At 42.4% G+C, this 19,777-nt stretch overlaps 1 protein-coding gene across 1 annotated transcript in view; it reads right to left on the bottom strand.

The window, feature by feature from the left end:
* Positions 1-17,041, bottom strand: part of uacaa (uveal autoantigen with coiled-coil domains and ankyrin repeats a) — a 75,078-nt gene extending 58,037 nt beyond the window's left edge. The window contains exons 1-2 of the mRNA XM_060923892.1: positions 16,701-17,041; positions 6,424-6,551 (exon numbers count right to left, since the gene is read on the bottom strand). Coding sequence (XP_060779875.1) covers positions 6,424-6,551; positions 16,701-16,748 — 176 coding nt within the window. The 5' untranslated portion in view covers positions 16,749-17,041. The remainder of the gene's footprint in view (positions 1-6,423; positions 6,552-16,700) is intronic.
* Between the last annotated feature and the right edge of the window lie 2,736 nt (positions 17,042-19,777).

Genomic DNA, 19,777 nt, shown 5'->3' with positions numbered 1-19,777 from the left:
TATCTATAACCTTTTATCATCAACAACCCCACCTCCAGCCCTTCATAAGATCAGGACTAGTTGGGAGACTGAACCGGGCATCACCTTGACTGATGGGTGGTGGGACGATGCACTACATGCAATAAATTCATCTTCCTCCTGTGCGAGGCTTACCCTCATTCAGTTTAAGGTTCTGCATAGGGTTCAGCAAGACCAGATTATCAAGGATTTACCCGAACCTTTCTGACATTTGTGATAGATGCTCTCAGGCGCCAGCAGACCTAGTTCATACCGTATGTTCTGGTCGTGCCCGGGCTTGGTGGAGTACTGGAAGTCCTTCTTTGATTTTATGTCAGAGGTACTGCAACTAACATTAGTCCCATCACCTCAAATTGTTATTTTTGGAATTCCTGAGGAGGGGGCTAAAATGACTGCTAAACAACTTAATGTTCTATCTTTTGCCTCACTAATTGCCCGTCGTCGAATTCTCCTCCTCTGGAAGAGTCACTTACCTCCTTCAAACACATCCTGGCTGCAAGACCTGTTATCTTTTTTAAAACTGGAAAAAAATCAAATACACCATTCGTGGTTCAACAGACAAATTCTACAGATGTTGGCAACCTCTCATCTCTCACTTCCAAAGAATGCAATCAGTTGCACTGAACTAAAAACATCATGGCATGATGTTTAACGTCTCACTAGAGACCCAGGAAGTACATGCTGACAATGTATCATGATGTCCTTTTCTGTGTGTTTTTTTTTTTAAATTTAGTATTGTTATTATTTTATTATTATTATTTTATTATTATTATTATTATTATTATTATTATTAGTTGTTGTTGATAAATGTACGTATTTTCTTGTCTCTGTTCTCTGTAATGGTTTAATGTTGAAAAAAATTTGGTTATAAAAAAATTATTTTACTGGACAAAAAGGAAGCCTTATGTTAATTGCGTCCAGAAGCGCCGCCAACTTCTCTGGGCTCGGAGGCATCTGGGATGGACCATCGCACGGTGTAAACGTGTATTGTGGTCAGACGAATCAGTATTTCAGGTCTTTTTTTTTGTAAGAAATGGACACCATGTGCGCCAGACCAAAGACTGAAAGGACTATCCAGACTGTTACCAGCAACAAGTCCAAAAGCCAGGGTTTGTCATGGTATGGGGTTGTGTCAGTGCCCTTGGCAAAGGTAACTTACACTTCTGTGATGGCAGCAGTAATGCAGAAAAAAAAGTGTCATGCTCCGCCCCGGACTTCCACTCCGGAGATTTATCATCTCCCAGTTCAGCGCCAATCCAGATCCGGGACGGGACTTTCATCTTGCCGGCATTCACTTCCTGGTTGCTCTGCTGTGCATAAATAGGCCGTTCTCAGAAGAGGACTCTGCCAGAACGTCTCGTTGGTTTTTCACGTTGTCTCTGCGCCATTATCGCTTCTTGGATTTTTGCCTGTTTCTTGCACTACGTTTTTGTCTTTTTTTCATGTTTGTTGCACTACATTTCTGTGTCAAGTTTTTTTGTCTGGACTATTTTTTTATGCTAGCGTTTTGGGGTTTTTTTGTCCTTGCCTGCCTTGTTTTTTGTCCCTAGTCTTTTGGATTATTTTTTTCCTATTAAATCTTTTTTATTATTGGAGTTACTGGTCTGCGCTCTGCTTTTGGATCCTACTCACCACATCTCACCACCCATAACAAAAGTACATTGAGATTTTGGAGCAACATGAGCTGCCTTCAAGACGACAACTTTTCCAGGGAGATTTCAACAAGACAATGCAAAACTAGCCTGGCTAACGCGACTTCAAAGCTCTCCGAGCATTTGGTCTGGCCAAGCTATTAAGCCAAACCGTTTCCCAGAGCCCGTGGTTGACCCGCCTCCCTGAAATGCCTCAGTTTGCTACTGGTCGAAGCCAGAAAAGGCTGTGACGAAGCTTAAACCAATCACATCACTCTTTCCTCTGACGTATGTGACGCGACGGAAACTGCTTGAGTAACAGGAAGAAGATAAATACCTCCAGGGCTGCTCTTTGCTCCGTTTTCAATGAGAACTTCCCGTTGAATGCTTTCAATACAGCATCTACTGCTGTGTTAAAGGCTTGCCGCTGCTCCATGTTCGTGATGTGAATGAAGCGCTTCCGGCATAGATTCTGTAAACAATCTATGGCTTCCGGTCGCAGTTCTACTACGTCACTGCCTTGAACACGCCTCTACCCAGGGCCGTTGGAGATGCTCAAAGTTGATTGGTTCCTGATTTTTCGGGAGCTTGGAAATGCTGTAGATAGCCTGCCTGGCCAGACTAAGCTCGCAACAGGCCCTCGTGTTGCATCACGCTTAGGATGGGCGGGCCCAGGCTAATGCAAAACCACATTCTGCACACATTCCAAAGGCATGGCTGTGGAAGAAGAGTATGTCTGTCCCCTCTGTCCCCAATAGGGAACGTGTGAAGAATTTTGAAACAAAAAATATGACAACAACAACCCCGTACTGTCGCACACCTTCAGACCTATTTGCAGGAAGAATGAGACAAAATAACACCTGAAACGCTTCATCATTTGGTGTCTTCAGTCCCTAAACGTCTGAAGTGTTGTAAGATGGAGTGGCAACATTATAAAGTGGTAAATGCTTGACTGTCCCAACTTTTTTTAAATATGTTTTGCAAGAATCAAAATTGAAATATGTTGATTTTGAAAAGAAAAACAATAAAATTCATGAAATAAAACATCAAATAACGGGCTATTGTATTGCTCTGAGTGCAGTACAGGTCAAAGATTATTTACAAGTCATTGTTTTCGGTTGTAATTTCAATTTCAACATACCGTCCCAACTTGTTCTAATTTGGGGTTATAATTTATATTCCTCATTTCATGGCAACTGATTAAAATGCACTTCTTTCGGGAAGTTTTAAAGATTAATCATGTGTCTGCAGTACAAGGTTAGAAAAAGACAAGGAGAAGAGGAAAACAGAAAAGACGCTATAGGATACAGATAGGATCGACTGAATTAACTTCATTAAATTAACTTAATTTAGTGTATTTTAAAGACAGTGTAATACAGGAGTCATAACACGTTTTCCTTGCGTGATATAACATTTCAGTATGAACAGGATCTTTGGCTAGAAAACTGTTTAATTCATGAGTATTCATCTGTATTGTGAGCGTTAAACAAGCTTGAGCTAGCTCAGCATTTTCACTTGATGAGAGCGTGGAAGTGGAGGGAGGGGAAGATAAAACATTATTATTCACTTATTTTCAGCTTTATCTTCAGTTTTCATCTCATCTCATTATCTCTAGCCGCTTTATCCTGTCCTACAGGGTCGCAGGCAAGCTGGAGCCTATCCCAGCTGACTACGGGCGAAAGGCGGGGTACACCCTGGACAAGTCACCAGGTCATCACAGGGCTGACACAAAGACACAGACAACCATTCACACTCACATTCACACCTACGGTCAATTTAGAGTCACCAGTTAACCTAACCTGCATGTCTTTGGACTGTGGGGGAAACCGGAGCACCCGGAGGAAACCCACGCGGACACGGGGAGAACATGCAAACTCCACACAGAAAGGCCCTCGCCGGCCACGGGGCTCGAACCCGGACCTTCTTGCTGTGAGGCGACAGCGCTAACCACTACACCACCGTCAGTTTTATGTCCAATTTTATTATGGTCAGGGCTGCTGTGGATCAGGAACCTATCCTGGAAACGCTGGTCATGACGCAGAAATACACTAGTCCATCTCACAGCACCATGCACACACACCTAAGAGCAATTTTCGAGCAGCCAAGCCAACCACCAACGAAACAACCCTGGAGCTGTGAGGAGGCCACCCTTCCCATTGTGTCACTGTGCCACCCATATTATTATCAGTTATCATCATTATTATTTTCCACACCCGGGCATGCATATTGATGTAATCAAAAAAAGAAGTTTGTCAAAAAGCCATTGCTTTTTGGTTCAAACCTAGAAGAGTGTCACATGCACACTCAAGCACAGTGAAATTCCTCATCTGCATTTAACCCATCTGAAGCAGTGAAAACACAAGTGAGCAGTGAGCGCACACACATCCCCAGAGCAGTGGGCAGCTATGCTACAGCGCCCAGGGAGCAGTCGGGGGTTAGGTGCCTTGCTCAAGGGCACTTCATCCATGATACAGAGGGAGGGGAAAGTGCTGTTCATTCACTCAACTCCCTTCACACTGTTCCTGCTGGTCCTGGGAATCAAACCGGCAACTCTTTGGGCCCAAGGCTGCATCTCTAACCTTCAATCTATTGACGATTCAATACTGAAAAATTAATGCTAAGCTTAATCTTAAAGTAAGAAAGACATTCAGCACACACCTTCTTCAAGTATCAGTTACAGCTGATCTTATTTCTCAGCAATTTCCAAAAAGAAGGTAAAGCTATACAGCATATCATATTTGAACATTAGATTGTTCAAAAGAGTTCAAACTTCAACAGGTGCCACCACAAGTCATGCTTGTGGACCACAACAGATAAAAGATGCAAACTGGACCAATTCTCCACTCATTCCCTGAGTTTAAACCTCAAACCAGGGGTTCTCAACCTTTTCTACTTTAAGGCCCACCTATTCATACTTGTAACGAGTTGGGACCCATTAAAAAAAGATCCCCAATTATTTTGGCTCATCAATTTGATTAGAATCTAATAATCTACTGTAACGTCTATTAATGGGATGCAACATCACTCCCTGTTACAGCTCTGAGCCCAGAAATTAAATAAATGCAATAAAAACAAACTGTTTTTAATTGTAGGTTTTGTATTTAAGCCTGTATGGATGTGCCAGAAGCCAAACCATGCATGCAGGGCATTCTCAGTCAAAAGGGATTAATGATCCAAAAGTGGAGTCTGGTCCATTAACACAAGAACTTATTTCCATGTTTGTGTCCAGCAAACAAGCAAGTCATGAAAACCAAGAAGTAGATATAGAAACCACTCAGTGGGATTGGATCCTTACACGCTAACAAAGAAGGATTTTTCCTACAAGCTTGGAAAATTATCCATCCGTTGAATTCCCTGATATCTCAGACTACCTGGTGCTGCAGACATCGTTCTACACGGACAAACAGACGAAAACCTGGAAGAGCATGGAGGCGTATAACTTTTTATATGTGGCTGGGTTAAAGATCTGGGGATCAAGACACTACAAGATAGATGGCGGTAGACGGATCTAAGTGCAGGAAGAGTGTTTTTTAGCTGGCGTGATATTTATAAACACGAAAGCAAAACAGAAAGCAGAATATTTAAACAGAGTCATAAACATGGCTAGAAAAAACATGACAATGATGATGATGATAATATTTCGCACATTCTCTGTGCAAACAGCGTCCGTATCTGCGTGTGCTGATTGCGCTCAAATCAGTATCAGGCGTTTCCTATAACGACTGGGTCTCAAGAGCGTGCGCAACGTGCTCTGTGAACGCGCGCGCGGCTACTCGAGCTGCGCCAAACTCAAGTTCGCAAAAGGCGTGACAGTCAATTGTTCGTCTGCTGTATGACCACAACTTTTAGCTAACGTGTATATTGCCATGCATCGCCACCAAAACGCCTGATTTTCATCGATAACCCATCGCAAAGCATCGCGAGCTGTAGCATGACCGTAGCTTAATGATGTGAGGTGGATGTGACGTCGGATGCAACCCAGCAGTTATACCCTACTACGAGTAAAAATTTGCTTCAACTTGGAAAAAAATTTTGCGGCCCACTAGATGGCACTTCGCGGCCCACTAATGGGCCGAGGCCCAGTTAAGTGGTTGAGAAACACTGTCATTAAAGATATTCGTTACAATGATGTGGAGTAGTGTCAAGTCCAAAAAAACCCAACATTCTCAGCAAAATCTCAATTATTATGTGTGATGAATCTAACAGCACCCAGACTTGTGTTTCAAAAGATTTTTAGCATGATCACACCCTCGTTAATATTCTACCACAGGTCAAATATTTATTACAAAGACTTACATGAGTTTATGCAGACAAGAGGCGGCAAACCAGATGCCACGTTTCAAATTCAGTGAAAGCATGCTGCAGAGGAAGACACTACAAGGCTACGAACCTCAGGAGGTATTCGAGAGGTTCACAGAGGATAAATCAAAATCAAAACCCATCACTATATTCTAATTCAGCCTTTATCTGGGAATCTATCTGCGACGTTGTAATCAAAAGCAGATGTTGGTGCCAAGAGATGAGTAAGACAAGAGATTAAGAGAAAACAGGACTATAAATGCAAACAGCAAATGTGCTAGCATTTTTTTTTTAATTATAAAAATCGCTCATCCTCCCCAAAACAGTTCTGCACAACTGGGTCAGTTGTACACAGTTAAGTAATCTTTAATTCATTATATTGGATGAAATGCACAGAGCAACTTATGTTAGGCATGGTAAAGAAACCAACAGTCTTCTCTTTGATTAGGGAAGGACAATGAAAGGTAACACTCACGAAGAGCGGCCTTCAGCATCTAGCTTGGAGGCGACTGCCCCTTTCCTGAGTGAGTTGGTGACTTTGTCCACATCACCGTTCTCCACTGCTTTCAGGAGACGCTCGTCATACTTGTTCCAGTCTGTAGTCTGTAACGTCAGGTAAAGACGATAGCTAGATACAAAGGCAACTACTGTAAACAATCTGTGTTGACACATTCTGTATTGAATTCTGTCCATATGACTGCATGTCCGGAGACACCGAAACCTCAGGTTAGACTTTCATAAGGATGCTGGAATTTATGTCTCAGTTTATACAACTCCCAATTCCAAAAAAAAAAAAACATTGGGACGCTGTGTAAACTGTAAATAAAAACAGAATGAGAATCTGCAAATCATAGAAACCCTATATTTCTTTGAAAACAGTACAAAGACAGCATATCAAATGTTGAAACTGAGATTTTATTGTCTCATCTCATCTCATTATCTCTAGCCGCTTTATCCTGTTCTACAGGGTCGCAGGCAAGCTGGAGCCTATCCCAGCTGACTACGGGCGAAAGGCGGGGTACACCCTGGACAAGTCGCCAGGTCATCACAGGGCTGACACATAGACACAGACAACCATTCACACTCACATTCACACCTACGCTCAATTTAGAGTCACCAGTTAACCTAACCTGCATGTCTTTGGACTGTGGGGGAAACCGGAGCACCCGGAGGAAACCCACGCGGACACCATGCAAACTCTGCACAGAAAGGCCCTCGCCGGCCACGGGGCTCAAACCCGGACCTTCTCGCTGTGAGGCGACAGCGCTCAAGCCAGTTTAGCACCTAGACTCTTTTACTATGGCGCCATGCAGTTTTAATATGTGCAGAAAGCAGTTTGGCGTTGTCTTGCTGAAAGAAGGAAGGCCTTCCCTGAAAAATATTTTGACTGGATGGCAGCACATTGCTTTGAAACGTGTATATATCGTTCAGCATTAATGATGCCTTCCCAAGTGTAGAAGCTCCCCATGTCATGTGCACTAATGCACCCTCATACCATCACAGATGCTGGTTTTTGAACTGTGCACTGATAACAAGCCGGATGGTCCCTCACCTCTTTAGCCTGGAGGACGTGGTGTCCATGATTTCTAAAAAGAATTTCTACTTTTGAGTCGTCAGACCTCGGGACAATTTTCCACTTCACCTCAGTCCATCGTAAAAGAGCTCGGGCCCAGAGAAGGCGCCGGTGTTTCTGGATATTGTTTATATCTGGTTTTAACTTGCATTTGTGGATGCAGTAATGAATTGTTTTCACAGACGATGGTTTTCTGAAATATGTTCCTGAGCCCATACAGTGATTTCCACTACAGACACGCGTGTGCTTTTAATGCAGTGTTGCCTGAGGTCCTGAAGATCACAGGCATCCAGTGTCAGTTTTCAGCCTTGTCTCTTGCATACAGAGATTTCTCCAGATAGACTGAATCTTTTAATGATATTATGTACCACAGATGATGTGATCCCCAAATTCTTTGCAATTTTACATTGAGGAGCGTTATTCTTAAACTGTTGCACTGTTTGCCCACGCAGTCTTTCACAGAGCGGCGAACCCCTCCCCATCTTTACTTCTGAGAAATTCCGCCTCTCTGGGATGCTCTTTTTATACCAAATCATGTTACTGACCTGTTGCCAATGAACCAAATTAGTTTTGTTTTTTTTGTTTTTTTAAGCGTTACACAACTTTTTCAGGCTTTTGTTGCCCCGTCCCAACTTTTCTGAAAAGTGTTGCTGACATCAAATTCAAAATGAGCATATTTAAAAACAATATAATACTTAAAAAAAAAAATTCAGTTTCAACATTTGATATGTTGTCTTTGTACTATTTTCAGTGAAATATAGGGTTTCCAAGTTTTGCAGTTCTTCAGATTCTGTTTTTATTTATGTTTTATGCAGCATCCCAACTTTTTTGGAATTGGGGTTTTATCCAAGTAGCTCTTAATTGCTCAACGGAAAATGCATGTGGTGTTCTTAAGGGAATTGATCAGTAGTATTCAGATCCTTTACTCAAGTAAAAGCAGCAATACCACAATGTAAAAATACTCCACTATGAGTAAAAGTCCTGCATTCAAAACCTTACTGAAGTATGTAAATTATATCAACATAATTTACTTAAAGGAACAGTCCACCGTACTTCCATAATGAAAATATGTTCTTCTCTGAATTGAGACGAGCTGCTCCGTACCTCTCCGAGCTTTGCGCGACCTCCCAGTCAGTCAGACGCGCTGTCACTCCATGCTGAGCCTAGCAATGTAGCTAGGCTCAGCATGGCCAATGGTATTTTTTGGGGCTGTAGTTAGATGCGACCAAACTCTTCCGCGTTTTTCCTGTTTACATAGGTTTATATGACCAGTGATATGAAAAAGTTCAGTTACACAAATTGAAACGTGGCGATTTTCTATGCTATGGAAAGTCTGCACTATAATGACAGGCGTACTAACACCTGCACACTTCGGCAGCGCATTGATACCTTCACTCTTGTTTTCCCCCTCTCCCCCGCAGGCTACTTGTCTTGGTGGTCACGTTGGTCGTATTGACGGAAGTTGGGGGGGCGGGGGAGAGAAAAAAAAACAGGAGTGAAGGTATCAATGCACTGTCGAAGCGCGCAGAAGGTGTTAGTATGCCTGTCATTATAGTGCAGACTTTCCATAGCATAGAAAATCGCTACGTTTCAATTTGTGTAACTGAACTTTGTTTCATGTCACTGGTCATATAAACCTATGTAAACAGGAAAAACGCAGAAGAGTTTGGTCGCATCTAACTATAGCCCCAAAAAATACCATTGGCCATGCTGAGCCTAGCTACATTGCTAACAGGAGTGACAGCGCGTCTGACTGACTGGGAGGTCGCGTAAAGCTCGGAGAGGTACGGATCAGCTCGTCTCAATTCAGAGAAGAACATATTTCATTATGGAAGTATGGTGGACTGTTCCTTTAAAGTCTCAAAAGTAAAAGTACTTATTCTGTTGAAAAGTGGTCCCTGTCAGTATTTTACGATAATAGATGGATGTTTCTGGATTATTACTGCTACATTAGTGTGTATGTTGAATTTTACTGCTGGCGTTGTTTAATGTTGAGCTCATTTGTACTACTTTACATACTGTGGGGTAATTTAATCTACACTAAAGCATCATATTCTATAAGCTCATATGTTTGTAGGGTTCCTGCCCTGTGGGAACTACAGATCTCCAAAAAGTCAGTTTGGCATGAGCTCACAAAAACAACCCTGTGTTCGGCTCTGTGACGATGCATTTTTCAGCTAATCCAAGAGGATTTTAAATAGTTTATTTAGCTTAAGAAGAAGGGCAGTTTTCTCAACCCATAAATGAACACTTAATCCTTCAGTTCAGCACAAACATTCACATCGAAAATCACTCAATTTGGGGAGACAGGAAGGGTATGAAAAATAGTTTTCTTAAAAATAACTAGCAATGACAGTTGTCAGACAAACGTAGTGGAGTAACAAGTACAATCTTGGCCTGTGAGATTTAGTGGAAGAGAAGTATAAAGTTGCATAAAATGAAAATATAGTTGCAACCAGAAGTTTACATACAGTTTATAAAAAGTTTTTTTTTTTTCCCTCCATGTCTGACAGTAAAATTGAGGAAACTTTTCCTGTCTTCGGTCAATTAGGATCCCCCAATTATTATTTTTTTAATTTGTAAAAATGTCAGAATAATCAAAGAGAGAATTTTTAATTACTTTCATCAAAGTCAGAAGTTTACATACTATTGGTTAGTATTTGGTAGCATTGCCTTTGAACTGTTTAACTTGGATCAAGCATTTTGGATTGCCTTCCACAAGTTTCTCACAATATCTTGCTGGAATTTTGGCCCGTTCTTCCTGACAGAACTGGTGGGGTTGAGTCAAATTTGTGGGCCTTCTTATGCTTGCACATGCCTTTTCAGTGCCACCTACATATTTTCTATAGGACTGAGGTCAGGGCTTTGTGACGGCCACTTAGGTACCTTCACTTTGTAACTAATTTAGAGGTATGCTTGGGGTCATTGTCCATTTGGAAGACGCATCCATGCCCAAGCTTGAACTTTTTGGCTGAGGTCTTGAGACGTTGCTTCAATATATCCACATAATTTTCTTTCCTCATGACGCCGTCTATTTTGTGAAGTGCACCAGTCCCTCCTGCAGCAAAGCAGCCGCACAACATGATGCTGCCACCACCATACTTCACGGTTGGGATGGTGATCTGAGGCTTGCAAGCTTCCCCCTTTCTCCTCCAAACATAACAGATCAATTTTTGTTTCATCAGACCACAGGACATGTCTCCAAAAATTAAGATCTTTGTCCCCATGTGCAGCTGCAAACTGTAATCTGGCTTTTTTATGGTGGCTTTGGACAAACGGCAGCCCTTTGGAGGAAGTAGCCGACTTCAAATACCTAGGCTCATGGGTCAGCTCCACGAGTCGTGATATGAAGGTGCGCAAGGCACTCGCTTGGAGAGCCCTAAACGATATGAAGGCTGTCTGGAAATCAAGCATGCCACAAGATCTCAAGATCAAACTCTTCCACGCCACCGTGGAACCCATACTTCTATATGGAAGCGAGTGCTGGGCACTGAATACATCCCTTCAGAAGTCGCTGGACGGCTCATACACCCGCATGTTGCGAGTTGTACTGAACGTCAACTGGCAGGACCATATCTCCAACAAAGTCCTATATGGCAACCTGCCCAAGATCACAGACAAGGTTGCCTGGCGCAGGCTTGGCCTTGCAGGCCACCGTTTCCGCCACAGCGATCTGCCAGCAAGCCATCTAGTTTTGTGGGAGCCAACCCACGGCTCTCGCCAGCCTGGACGCCCAGTAACAACATTCTTGGACACTTTGCAGGGGGACGCAGGGGCGGCCAACATTGCCGAGCTAGCCAACTGTATGCTGGATCGTGAGAATTGGACAGCTAGGTGTGCAGCTCGGCTGAGGCCGCCCTGATGATGATGATGACTGGAGCAGTGGCTTTCTCCTCGCCGAGTGGCCTTTCATGTCGGTACAGAACTCATTTTACTGTGGTTAATGATACTCTCTTACCAGTTTCAGCCAGTATCTTTACAAGGTCTTTCGCTGTTGTTCTGGGGTACATTTGCACATTTTGCACCAAAGCACATTCGTCTCTGGGACAAAGAAGCCATCTCCTTCCTGAGCGCTATGATGGCTGTGTGCTCCCATGGTGTTTATACTTGCGTATTATTGTTTGAACAGATGAACGTGAGACCTTCAGGCATCTGGAAATTATACCCAAGGTTGAACCAGACTTGAGAAGATCCACAATTCTGTTCCTAATGTCTTGGTTGATTTCTTTTGATTTTCCCATGATGTCATGCAAAGAGGCCCTTGTGTTTGAAGGTGTGCCTCCAGTTAACTCAAATGATGTCAGTGAGACTATTAGAAGCTTTGAATGCCAAAACATCATCATGTGAAATGCTCCAAGCTGTTTAAAGTCACAGTCAACTTAGTGTAGGTAAACGGCTGACTTTGATGAAAGTAATTAAAAATTCTATGAAAAATCCTCTCTCTGATTATTCTGACATTTTACAAATTAAAAAAAAAAATGAGGGGGGATCCTAACTGACCTAAAACAGGAAAAGTTTCCTCAATTTTACTGTCAGACATGGAGGAAAAAAAAAGTTTGTGTCTTTTTCTAAACTGTACTCAAGTAATACCTTTAATTTGTACTTACAGTCCTTGAGTAAATGTACACTGGTGCTTGAAAGTTTGTGAACCCTTTAGAATTTTCTATATTTCTGCATAAATATGACCTAAAACATCATCAGATTTTCACACAAGTCCTAAAAGTAGATAAAGAGAACCCAGTTAAACAAATGAGACAAAAATATTATACTTGGTCATTTATTTATTGAGGAAAATGATCCAATATTACATATCTCTCAGTAGCAAAAGTATGTGAACCTCTAGGATTAGCAGTTAATTTGAAGGTGAAATTAGAGTCAGCTGTTTTCAATCAGTGGGATGACAATCAGGTGTGAGTGGGCACCCTGTTTTATTTAAAGAACAGGGATCTATCAAAGTCTGATCTTCACAACACATGTTTGTGGAAGTGTATCATGGTACGAACAAAGGAGATTTCTGAGGACCTCAGAAAAAGCGTTGTTGATGCTCATCAGGCTGGAAAAGGTTACAAAACCATCTCTAAAGAGTTTGGACTCCACCAATCCACAGTCAGACAGATTGTGTACAAATGGAGGAAATTCAAGACCACTGTTACCCTTCCCAGGAGTGGTCGACCAACAAAGATCACTCCAAGAGCAAGGCGTGTAATAGTCAGCGAGGTCACAAAGGACCCCAGGGTAACTTCTAAGCAACTGAAGGCCTCTCTCACATCGGCTAATGTTAATATTCATGAGTCCACCATCAGGAGAACACTGAACAACAATGGTGTGCATGGCAGGGTTCCAAGGAGAAAGCCACTGCTCTCCAAAAAGAACATTGCTGCTAGTCTTCACGTGGACAAGCCAGAAGACTATTGGAAAAATGTTTTGTGGACGGATGAGACTCAAATAGAACTTTTTGGTTTAAATGAGGCCAAAAAAAAAAAGTGTGTGTTTCCGGTTACGTAGATTTCAAAACTAGGGTCGGTAGGCAGGCATTTTTTTTTTGAATTTTTTTTTCAAGATGGCTGCCATAACCTATATTTAGACAGGAATAATTTCACAAAATATAATGAATTTCTTTGCAGGTCACCTGAGTTACCACCTTCTGATGAATCTGATGCAGCATGAGACACCTTTTAACATGAATTTTTCTGTAAATATAACAGCTCAATACACCATGAGAGAGAGAGAGAGAGCAGCCCCGCCCCTCTCTGCTCCCTGAGTGCAGCTCGTCGCCTTGGTAACGGTGCAGGGAAAAGACACAATATAACAAGCAAAGAGCGCTTTTTCTCAGAGTTCCCTCTCCTCGAACAACGCTGATTAACACGGAAACGGAAGGAGCTATTCACAAAATTCTTTCACATTGAGTGCTACAAGGCTCCCATGAACACATAAATGTAATTTTTTTTGTCCCTAGTGTAAAAAATGTGGACACTAGAGCGAGTTAAAAACAAGTGACTTTTCTGATTTTGCAGTAAAAGCGCTGCCACGTTTATAATGTGAGTCTATGGGAGAGCGCGGCTGTCCTCTCCTTACTTTCAGGCTTCTCATTCAAAAACTGTAAATCCTATCACTCAGGGAGACGCTTGTCTTGATTCACACAATGTGTGACTACGACTTTTGAGAAAGTTGTGTGTGTAGAGTGAAAATTGTGGCTGAGAAAACAGTTTAAATGAGAAAGTTAGAGCTTTTTTTTTCAAGCTGCCTCCACTCTAAACTCCTGAGCGCCGCTGGTGTGTAACGCCATAGACACCCATTATACAGGGATGAGAATGAGAAATTGTATTTTCAGCTGAAAATTTAATCGGGGGTCTGGGGGCCATCGGCCCCCAGCCAGGTCCAGGGCGGAGCCTGGTCGGGGGTCCAGGGGGCCGAAGGCCCCCGGAAGCTAATGAGTTTTATACATTTTAGACCACTAGAAATGGTCTCAGATTGCTCAGTTGAATAATATTTTCAGTCCAAAGAAGCTTGAGTTTTGGACACTAATAAACAAAAATAGTCTCAATAATGCTCAGCTAAAAAGAATTTTTAACTTCATGCTAGAATGAAAGGAATGATGAATATAAATTAAACACATAAAGACAGAATATTTGACAATCCTGTAAATGTTTCAGTTACTTTATTAAAGAATGCAGTTACCTCTTTTGCAGTGAACTTGTCTCAACAGAAACACAATTTCCCTGTTGAACAGTTCTCTCAGCTCCCTTTCTTCCCTTTTGAAGCATGTTCAATCAAAGCAATGCACCCGCGAGAGCCATAATTAATAATGTCATTGCAGTAGATACATTGGGCTTTGCCGGGAGCGTCACATTTTCCAATGAAATCGGACAATTTCTCAACTGCGTCTTCAGTGGTTTTGCCGATTTTTATCTTCAAAGTTACAGTTCTCTTTAACCAGTCCCAATGGAATTTATTCTTCACATCTTTATCTATCACCTGAATAAGCGATTCATTTTCTTTTGTGATAATTTTCACCATTTTGAAGCTCTTATTTGCTGTTACATCCTCAATCTCCAGCCTCGTGGAGCGCCATGTTGAATGAGTAAGAAAGCGAAATGCGAAGAACCAATCAGAACGAAGCTTACATGTGACATTTTGGCCTTTCCTATCTATGCTCGTTTACCATTGGTCAAACCGCGATATTTCTCTCTCAACAGCCAATCATATACAGTGTACGTTCTGAACTGCCGATGTAAACAGAGCCTTGTTCCCGATGGTTGACCGGGTCAACATATACCTAACCCCCCCCTAAATATTTTCTCCTCGGATTTAGACGATTCACAAAAATGACCCCTGGGTTGATAAAATCCGCGGAATTCCGCGGAAAATTCCCATCCCTGATTATAAAGCCTGAATTTCTCCAGATTTGCTCATGGTGTTTGATCTGTGACTGATCAAAAAAGTATAGAACCTAGCAAAAAAGTTAAATGCCAGATCCACACAGGAGAATTTTGCCTCCGTTTTAAAGTTTGAATCATGTCTCTAGGTGAAAGACAAAATAAGCGTCATCTCTGCTTCTGTTCCCTCTGACAGCGCCGACACACTACTGCCTTCGCCGAGTGCACGCGCACACACCGCATGTCGGGGCTGTGGATGAGTTACGGCGGGTAATTTGTGGTTATTATCGGTACAAACAGCGCGAATCACAACTTAAATGAGTGCGGTTCAGTTTGACATTATTGTCAGTCCGTTAGATAAACATTTAATTTTATTAAAATCGAAAATTAATATTTAGAGCCTGTGGGCTACAAAAATAAGTCATTAAAGTAGCCGGCTGGACTTAATTGTGTAGTCGGCTGTACGGCGGCAGCCGGCGCTTGTGGAAAGCCCTGATTTTCCCAGTGAGTGACAAAAACTTCTGGTTCACGCGGTTGGGTTATATGTAAAAGTCGCGACTGGGAAAAAAACGAAAAAAAAGTTTAGGGTCGGGCGGTACGGGTTAGGGTTGGTTGGGTAACCGGAAACACACTTGTTTTTTTGGCCTGAGAAGCGTTATGTTTGGAGAAAGGAAAACACTGCATTCCAGCATAAGAACCTTATCCCATCTGTGAAACATGGTGGTGGTAGTATCATGGTTTGGGCCTGTTTTGCTGCATCTGGGCCAGGACGGCTTGCCATCATTGATGGAACAATGAATTCTGAATTATACCAGTGAATTCTAAAGGAAAACGTCAGGACATCTGTCCATGAACTGAATCTCAAGAGAAGGTGGGTCATGCAGCAAGACAACGACCCTAAGCACACAAGTCGTTCTACCAAAGAATGGTTAAAGAAGAATAAAGTTAATGTTTTGAAATGGCCAAGTCAAAGTCCTGACCTTAATCCAATCGAAATGTTGTGGAAGGACCTGAAGCGAGCAGTTCATGTGAGGAAACCCACCAACATCCCAGAGTTGAAGCTGTTCTGTACGGAAGAATGGGCTAAAATTCCTCAGTTACCAGAAACGTTTAGTTGCAGTTATTGTTCATTAAACGTTCATGTACTTTTGCCACTCACAGATATGTAATATTGGACCATTTTCCTCAAAAAAAATAAATGACCAAGTAGAATATTTTTGTCTCATTTGTTTGACTTTATCTACTTTTAAGACTTGTGTGAAAATCTGATAATGTTTTAGGTCATATTTATACAGAAAGGGTTCACAAACTTTCAAGCACCACTGTAGGTGTAAATACACAGCATCAGACCAGACCAGAAGAAGAATTTGTTGGATGTAAGCGAAATAATCTACACTTCAGATTTGAAACCCTTTCTAAAACAAACATTCAAATACATCTGGATGAACAGAACTATTTCAGATAGAATTTAAATCATGTGCTGTGAGATTTATCCAGAACTTTCCTGAGGTTATTCACAGCCAGGTGCAAATCTGACAGGATCCAAAACACTGCGGCTCTGAAGGTTTATTTTGGAATTGTATCTTCTCAAGAAAATAAAAAAGCAGGGTTTTTTTTTTAAAAAAAGCTGTTTTAAGTGAAATATATTAAAAGTTGTTGCTTTGTGGTGAACCGACACTTAATTTTCCTCCTAAAGCCCCACCTCAGGATGCTAACAAGTAGCCTAAGCTATTTCCTAAACTTCCTTCTGAAAGCATCGGATAAAACTGAATATGTTCATAAAATAAATAAGCTATTACTCACACTGCTCGACGCTTCGTGTTTCTTCAGTCTCTGTTTCAGACTTTTCATGGCTGGAGAACAGAACAGAGATCAACAGCACACAGACAAGTCACTGCACTTGCTCACAAGTTCACAGCGAAACGGTTTTTCCTGTGGAGACTCCACCGCTCACACTGACGTGTTTCACACACACACACTCACTAGTGAGCAGGTTAAAGTCCTAGTGCGAAGGTCGCGGTCTATTCACATGATCTCCTTTTCATAACACACAGAAAAAACAGGCACACGAGGAGTTTTGTTCCTTGTTGTCGCTTTTCCCTCGAGGACTCCAGAGGCTCCAACTGGGGAAACTGCAAAGATTCTCTTTCTCTGCAAGAAGCTCGGAGGGAGACAAGTTTGAGTGCTGTCACCTCACAGCAAGAAGGTCTGGGTTCGAGCCCCGGGGCCGGCGAGGGTCTTTCTGTGTGGAGTTTGCATGTTCTCCCCGTGTCCGCGTGGGTTTCCTCCGGGTGCTCCGGTTTCCCCCACAGTCCAAAGACATGCAGGTTAGGTTAACTGGTGACTCTAAATTGAGCGTAGGTGTGAATGTGAGTGTGAATGGTTGTCTGTGTCTATGTGTCAGCCCTGTGATGACCTGGCGACTTGTCCAGGGTGTACCCCGCCTTTCGCCCGTAGTCAGCTGGGATAGGCTCCAGCTCGCCTGCGACCCTGTAGAACAGGATAAAGCGGCTACAGATGATGAGATGAACATCATCAGATTTTCCACACAAGTCCTAAAAGTAGATAAAGAGAACCCAGTTAAACAAATGAGACAAAAATAGTATATTGGTCATTTCTTTATTGAGGAAAATGATCCAATATTACATATCTGTGAGTGGCAAAAGTATGTGAACCTCTAGATTAGCAGTTAATTTGAAGGTGAAATTAGAGTCAGGTGTTTTCAATCAATGGGATGACAATCAGGTGTGAGTGAGCACCCTGTTTTATTTAAAGAACAGGGATCTGTCAAAGTCTGATCTTCACAACACATGTTTGTGGAAGTGTATCATGGCACGAACAAAGGAGATTTCTGAGGACCTCAGAAAAAGCGTTGTTGATGTTCATCAGGCTGGAAAAGATTACAAAACCATCTGTAAAGAGTTTGGACTCCACCAATACACAGTCAGACAGATTGTGTACAAATGGAGAAATTCAAGACCATTGTTACCCTCCCCAGGAGTGGTCGACCAACAAAGATCACTCCAAGAGCAAGGCGTGTAATAGTCAGCGAGGTCACAAAGGACCCCAGGGTAACTTCTAAGCAACTGAAGGCCTCTCTCACATCGGCTAATGTTAATGTTCATGAGTCCACCATCAGGAGAACACTGAACAACAATGGTGTGCATGGCAGGGTTGCAAGGAGAAAGCCACTGCTCTCCAAAAAGAACATTGCTGCTCGTCTGCAGTTTGCTAAAGATCACGTGGACAAGCCAGAAGGCTATTGGAAAAATGTTTTGTGGACGGATGAGACCAAAATAGACCTTTTTGGTTTAAATGAGAAGCGATATGTTTGGAGAAAGGAAAACGCTGCATTCCAACATAAGAACCTTATCCCATCTGTGAAACATGGTGGTGGTAGTATCATGGTTTGGGCCTGTTTTGCTGCATCTGGGCCAGGACGGATCACCATCATTAATGGAACAATGAATTCTGAATTATACCAGCGAATTCTAAAGGAAAATGTCAGGACATCTGTCCATGAACTGAATCTCAAGAGAAGCTGGGTCATGCAGCAAGACAACGACCCTAAGCACACAAGTCATTCTCCCAAAGAATGGTTAAAGAAGAATAAAGTTAATGTTTTGGAATGGCCAAGTTAAAGTCCTGACTTTAATCCAATCGAAATGTTGTGGAAGGACCTGAAGCGAGCAGTTCGTGTGAGGAAACCCACCAACATCCCAGAGTTGAAGCTGTTCTGTACGGAGGAATGGGCTAAAATTCCTCCAAGCCGGTGTGCAGGACTGATCAACAGTTACCGGAAATGTTTATTTGCAGTTATTGCTGCACAAGGGAGTTATACCAGATACTGAAAGCAAAGGTTCACATACTTTTGCCACTCACAGTTATGTAATATTGGATCATTTTCCTCAATAAATAAATGACCAAGTATAATATTTTTGTCTCATTTGTTTAACTGGGTTCTCTTTATCTACTTTTAGGAGTTGTGTGAAAATCTGATGATGTTTTAGGTCATATTTATGCAGAAATATAGAAAATTCTAAAGGGTTCACAAACTTTCAAGCACCACTGTAGGTGTGATTGTGAGTGTGAATGGTTGTCTGTGTCTATGTGTCAGCCCTGTGATGACCTGGCGACTTGTCCAGGGTGTACCCCGCCTTTCGCCCGTAGTCAGCTGGGATAGGCTCCAGCTTGCCTGCGACCCTGTAGAACAGGATAAAGTGGCTAGAGATAATGAGATGAGATGAGATATATGATGTATAGAATGTCCTGCACATTGATCTGATTTCAAATTTAAGATATTAAGGTGGCATGGTGGTGTAGTGGTTAGCACTGTCGCCTCACAGCAAGAAGGTTCCGGGTTTGAACCCAGTGGCCGGCGAGGGCCTTTTTGTGTGGAGTTTGCATGTTCTCCCCGTGTTTGCGTGGGTTTCCTCCGGGTGCTCCGGTTTCCCCCACAGTCCAAAGACATGCAGTTAGGTTGACGTGGGGCGGCCTTGGGCTGAAGTGCCCTTGAGCAAGGTCCCTGACCCCTGACTGCTCCCCGGGCTCTCTGGTGTGGCTGCCCACTGCTCTGGGTGTGGGTGTGTGTGTTCACTGCTTCAGGTGGGTTAAATGCAGAGGATGAATTTCACTGTGCTTGAAGTGTGCATGTGACGAATAAAGGTTTCTTCTAAAAACTACCTAAAACACTGAAAAATAGCATGTGTTACCTCTCCCCGCACTCTCACTTTATACTTAACTATGAAATATTATGATTAAAATCCTTCAGAAACAGTATTTCTTTTGCACTGTTGTGTGACTCCATATCCTATCCATGGTTTAAATATATTTTTTCATAAGAAATCCACAATATCTTAGTTAAAATACACGTTAGTCGT

Source organism: Neoarius graeffei, chromosome 6 (genome assembly GCF_027579695.1).
Source record: "Neoarius graeffei isolate fNeoGra1 chromosome 6, fNeoGra1.pri, whole genome shotgun sequence".
NCBI lineage: Eukaryota > Metazoa > Chordata > Actinopteri > Siluriformes > Ariidae > Neoarius > Neoarius graeffei.
The sequence above is the reverse complement of the archived record's forward strand: the minus strand, read 5'-3'. Positions and strand labels throughout refer to the sequence as shown.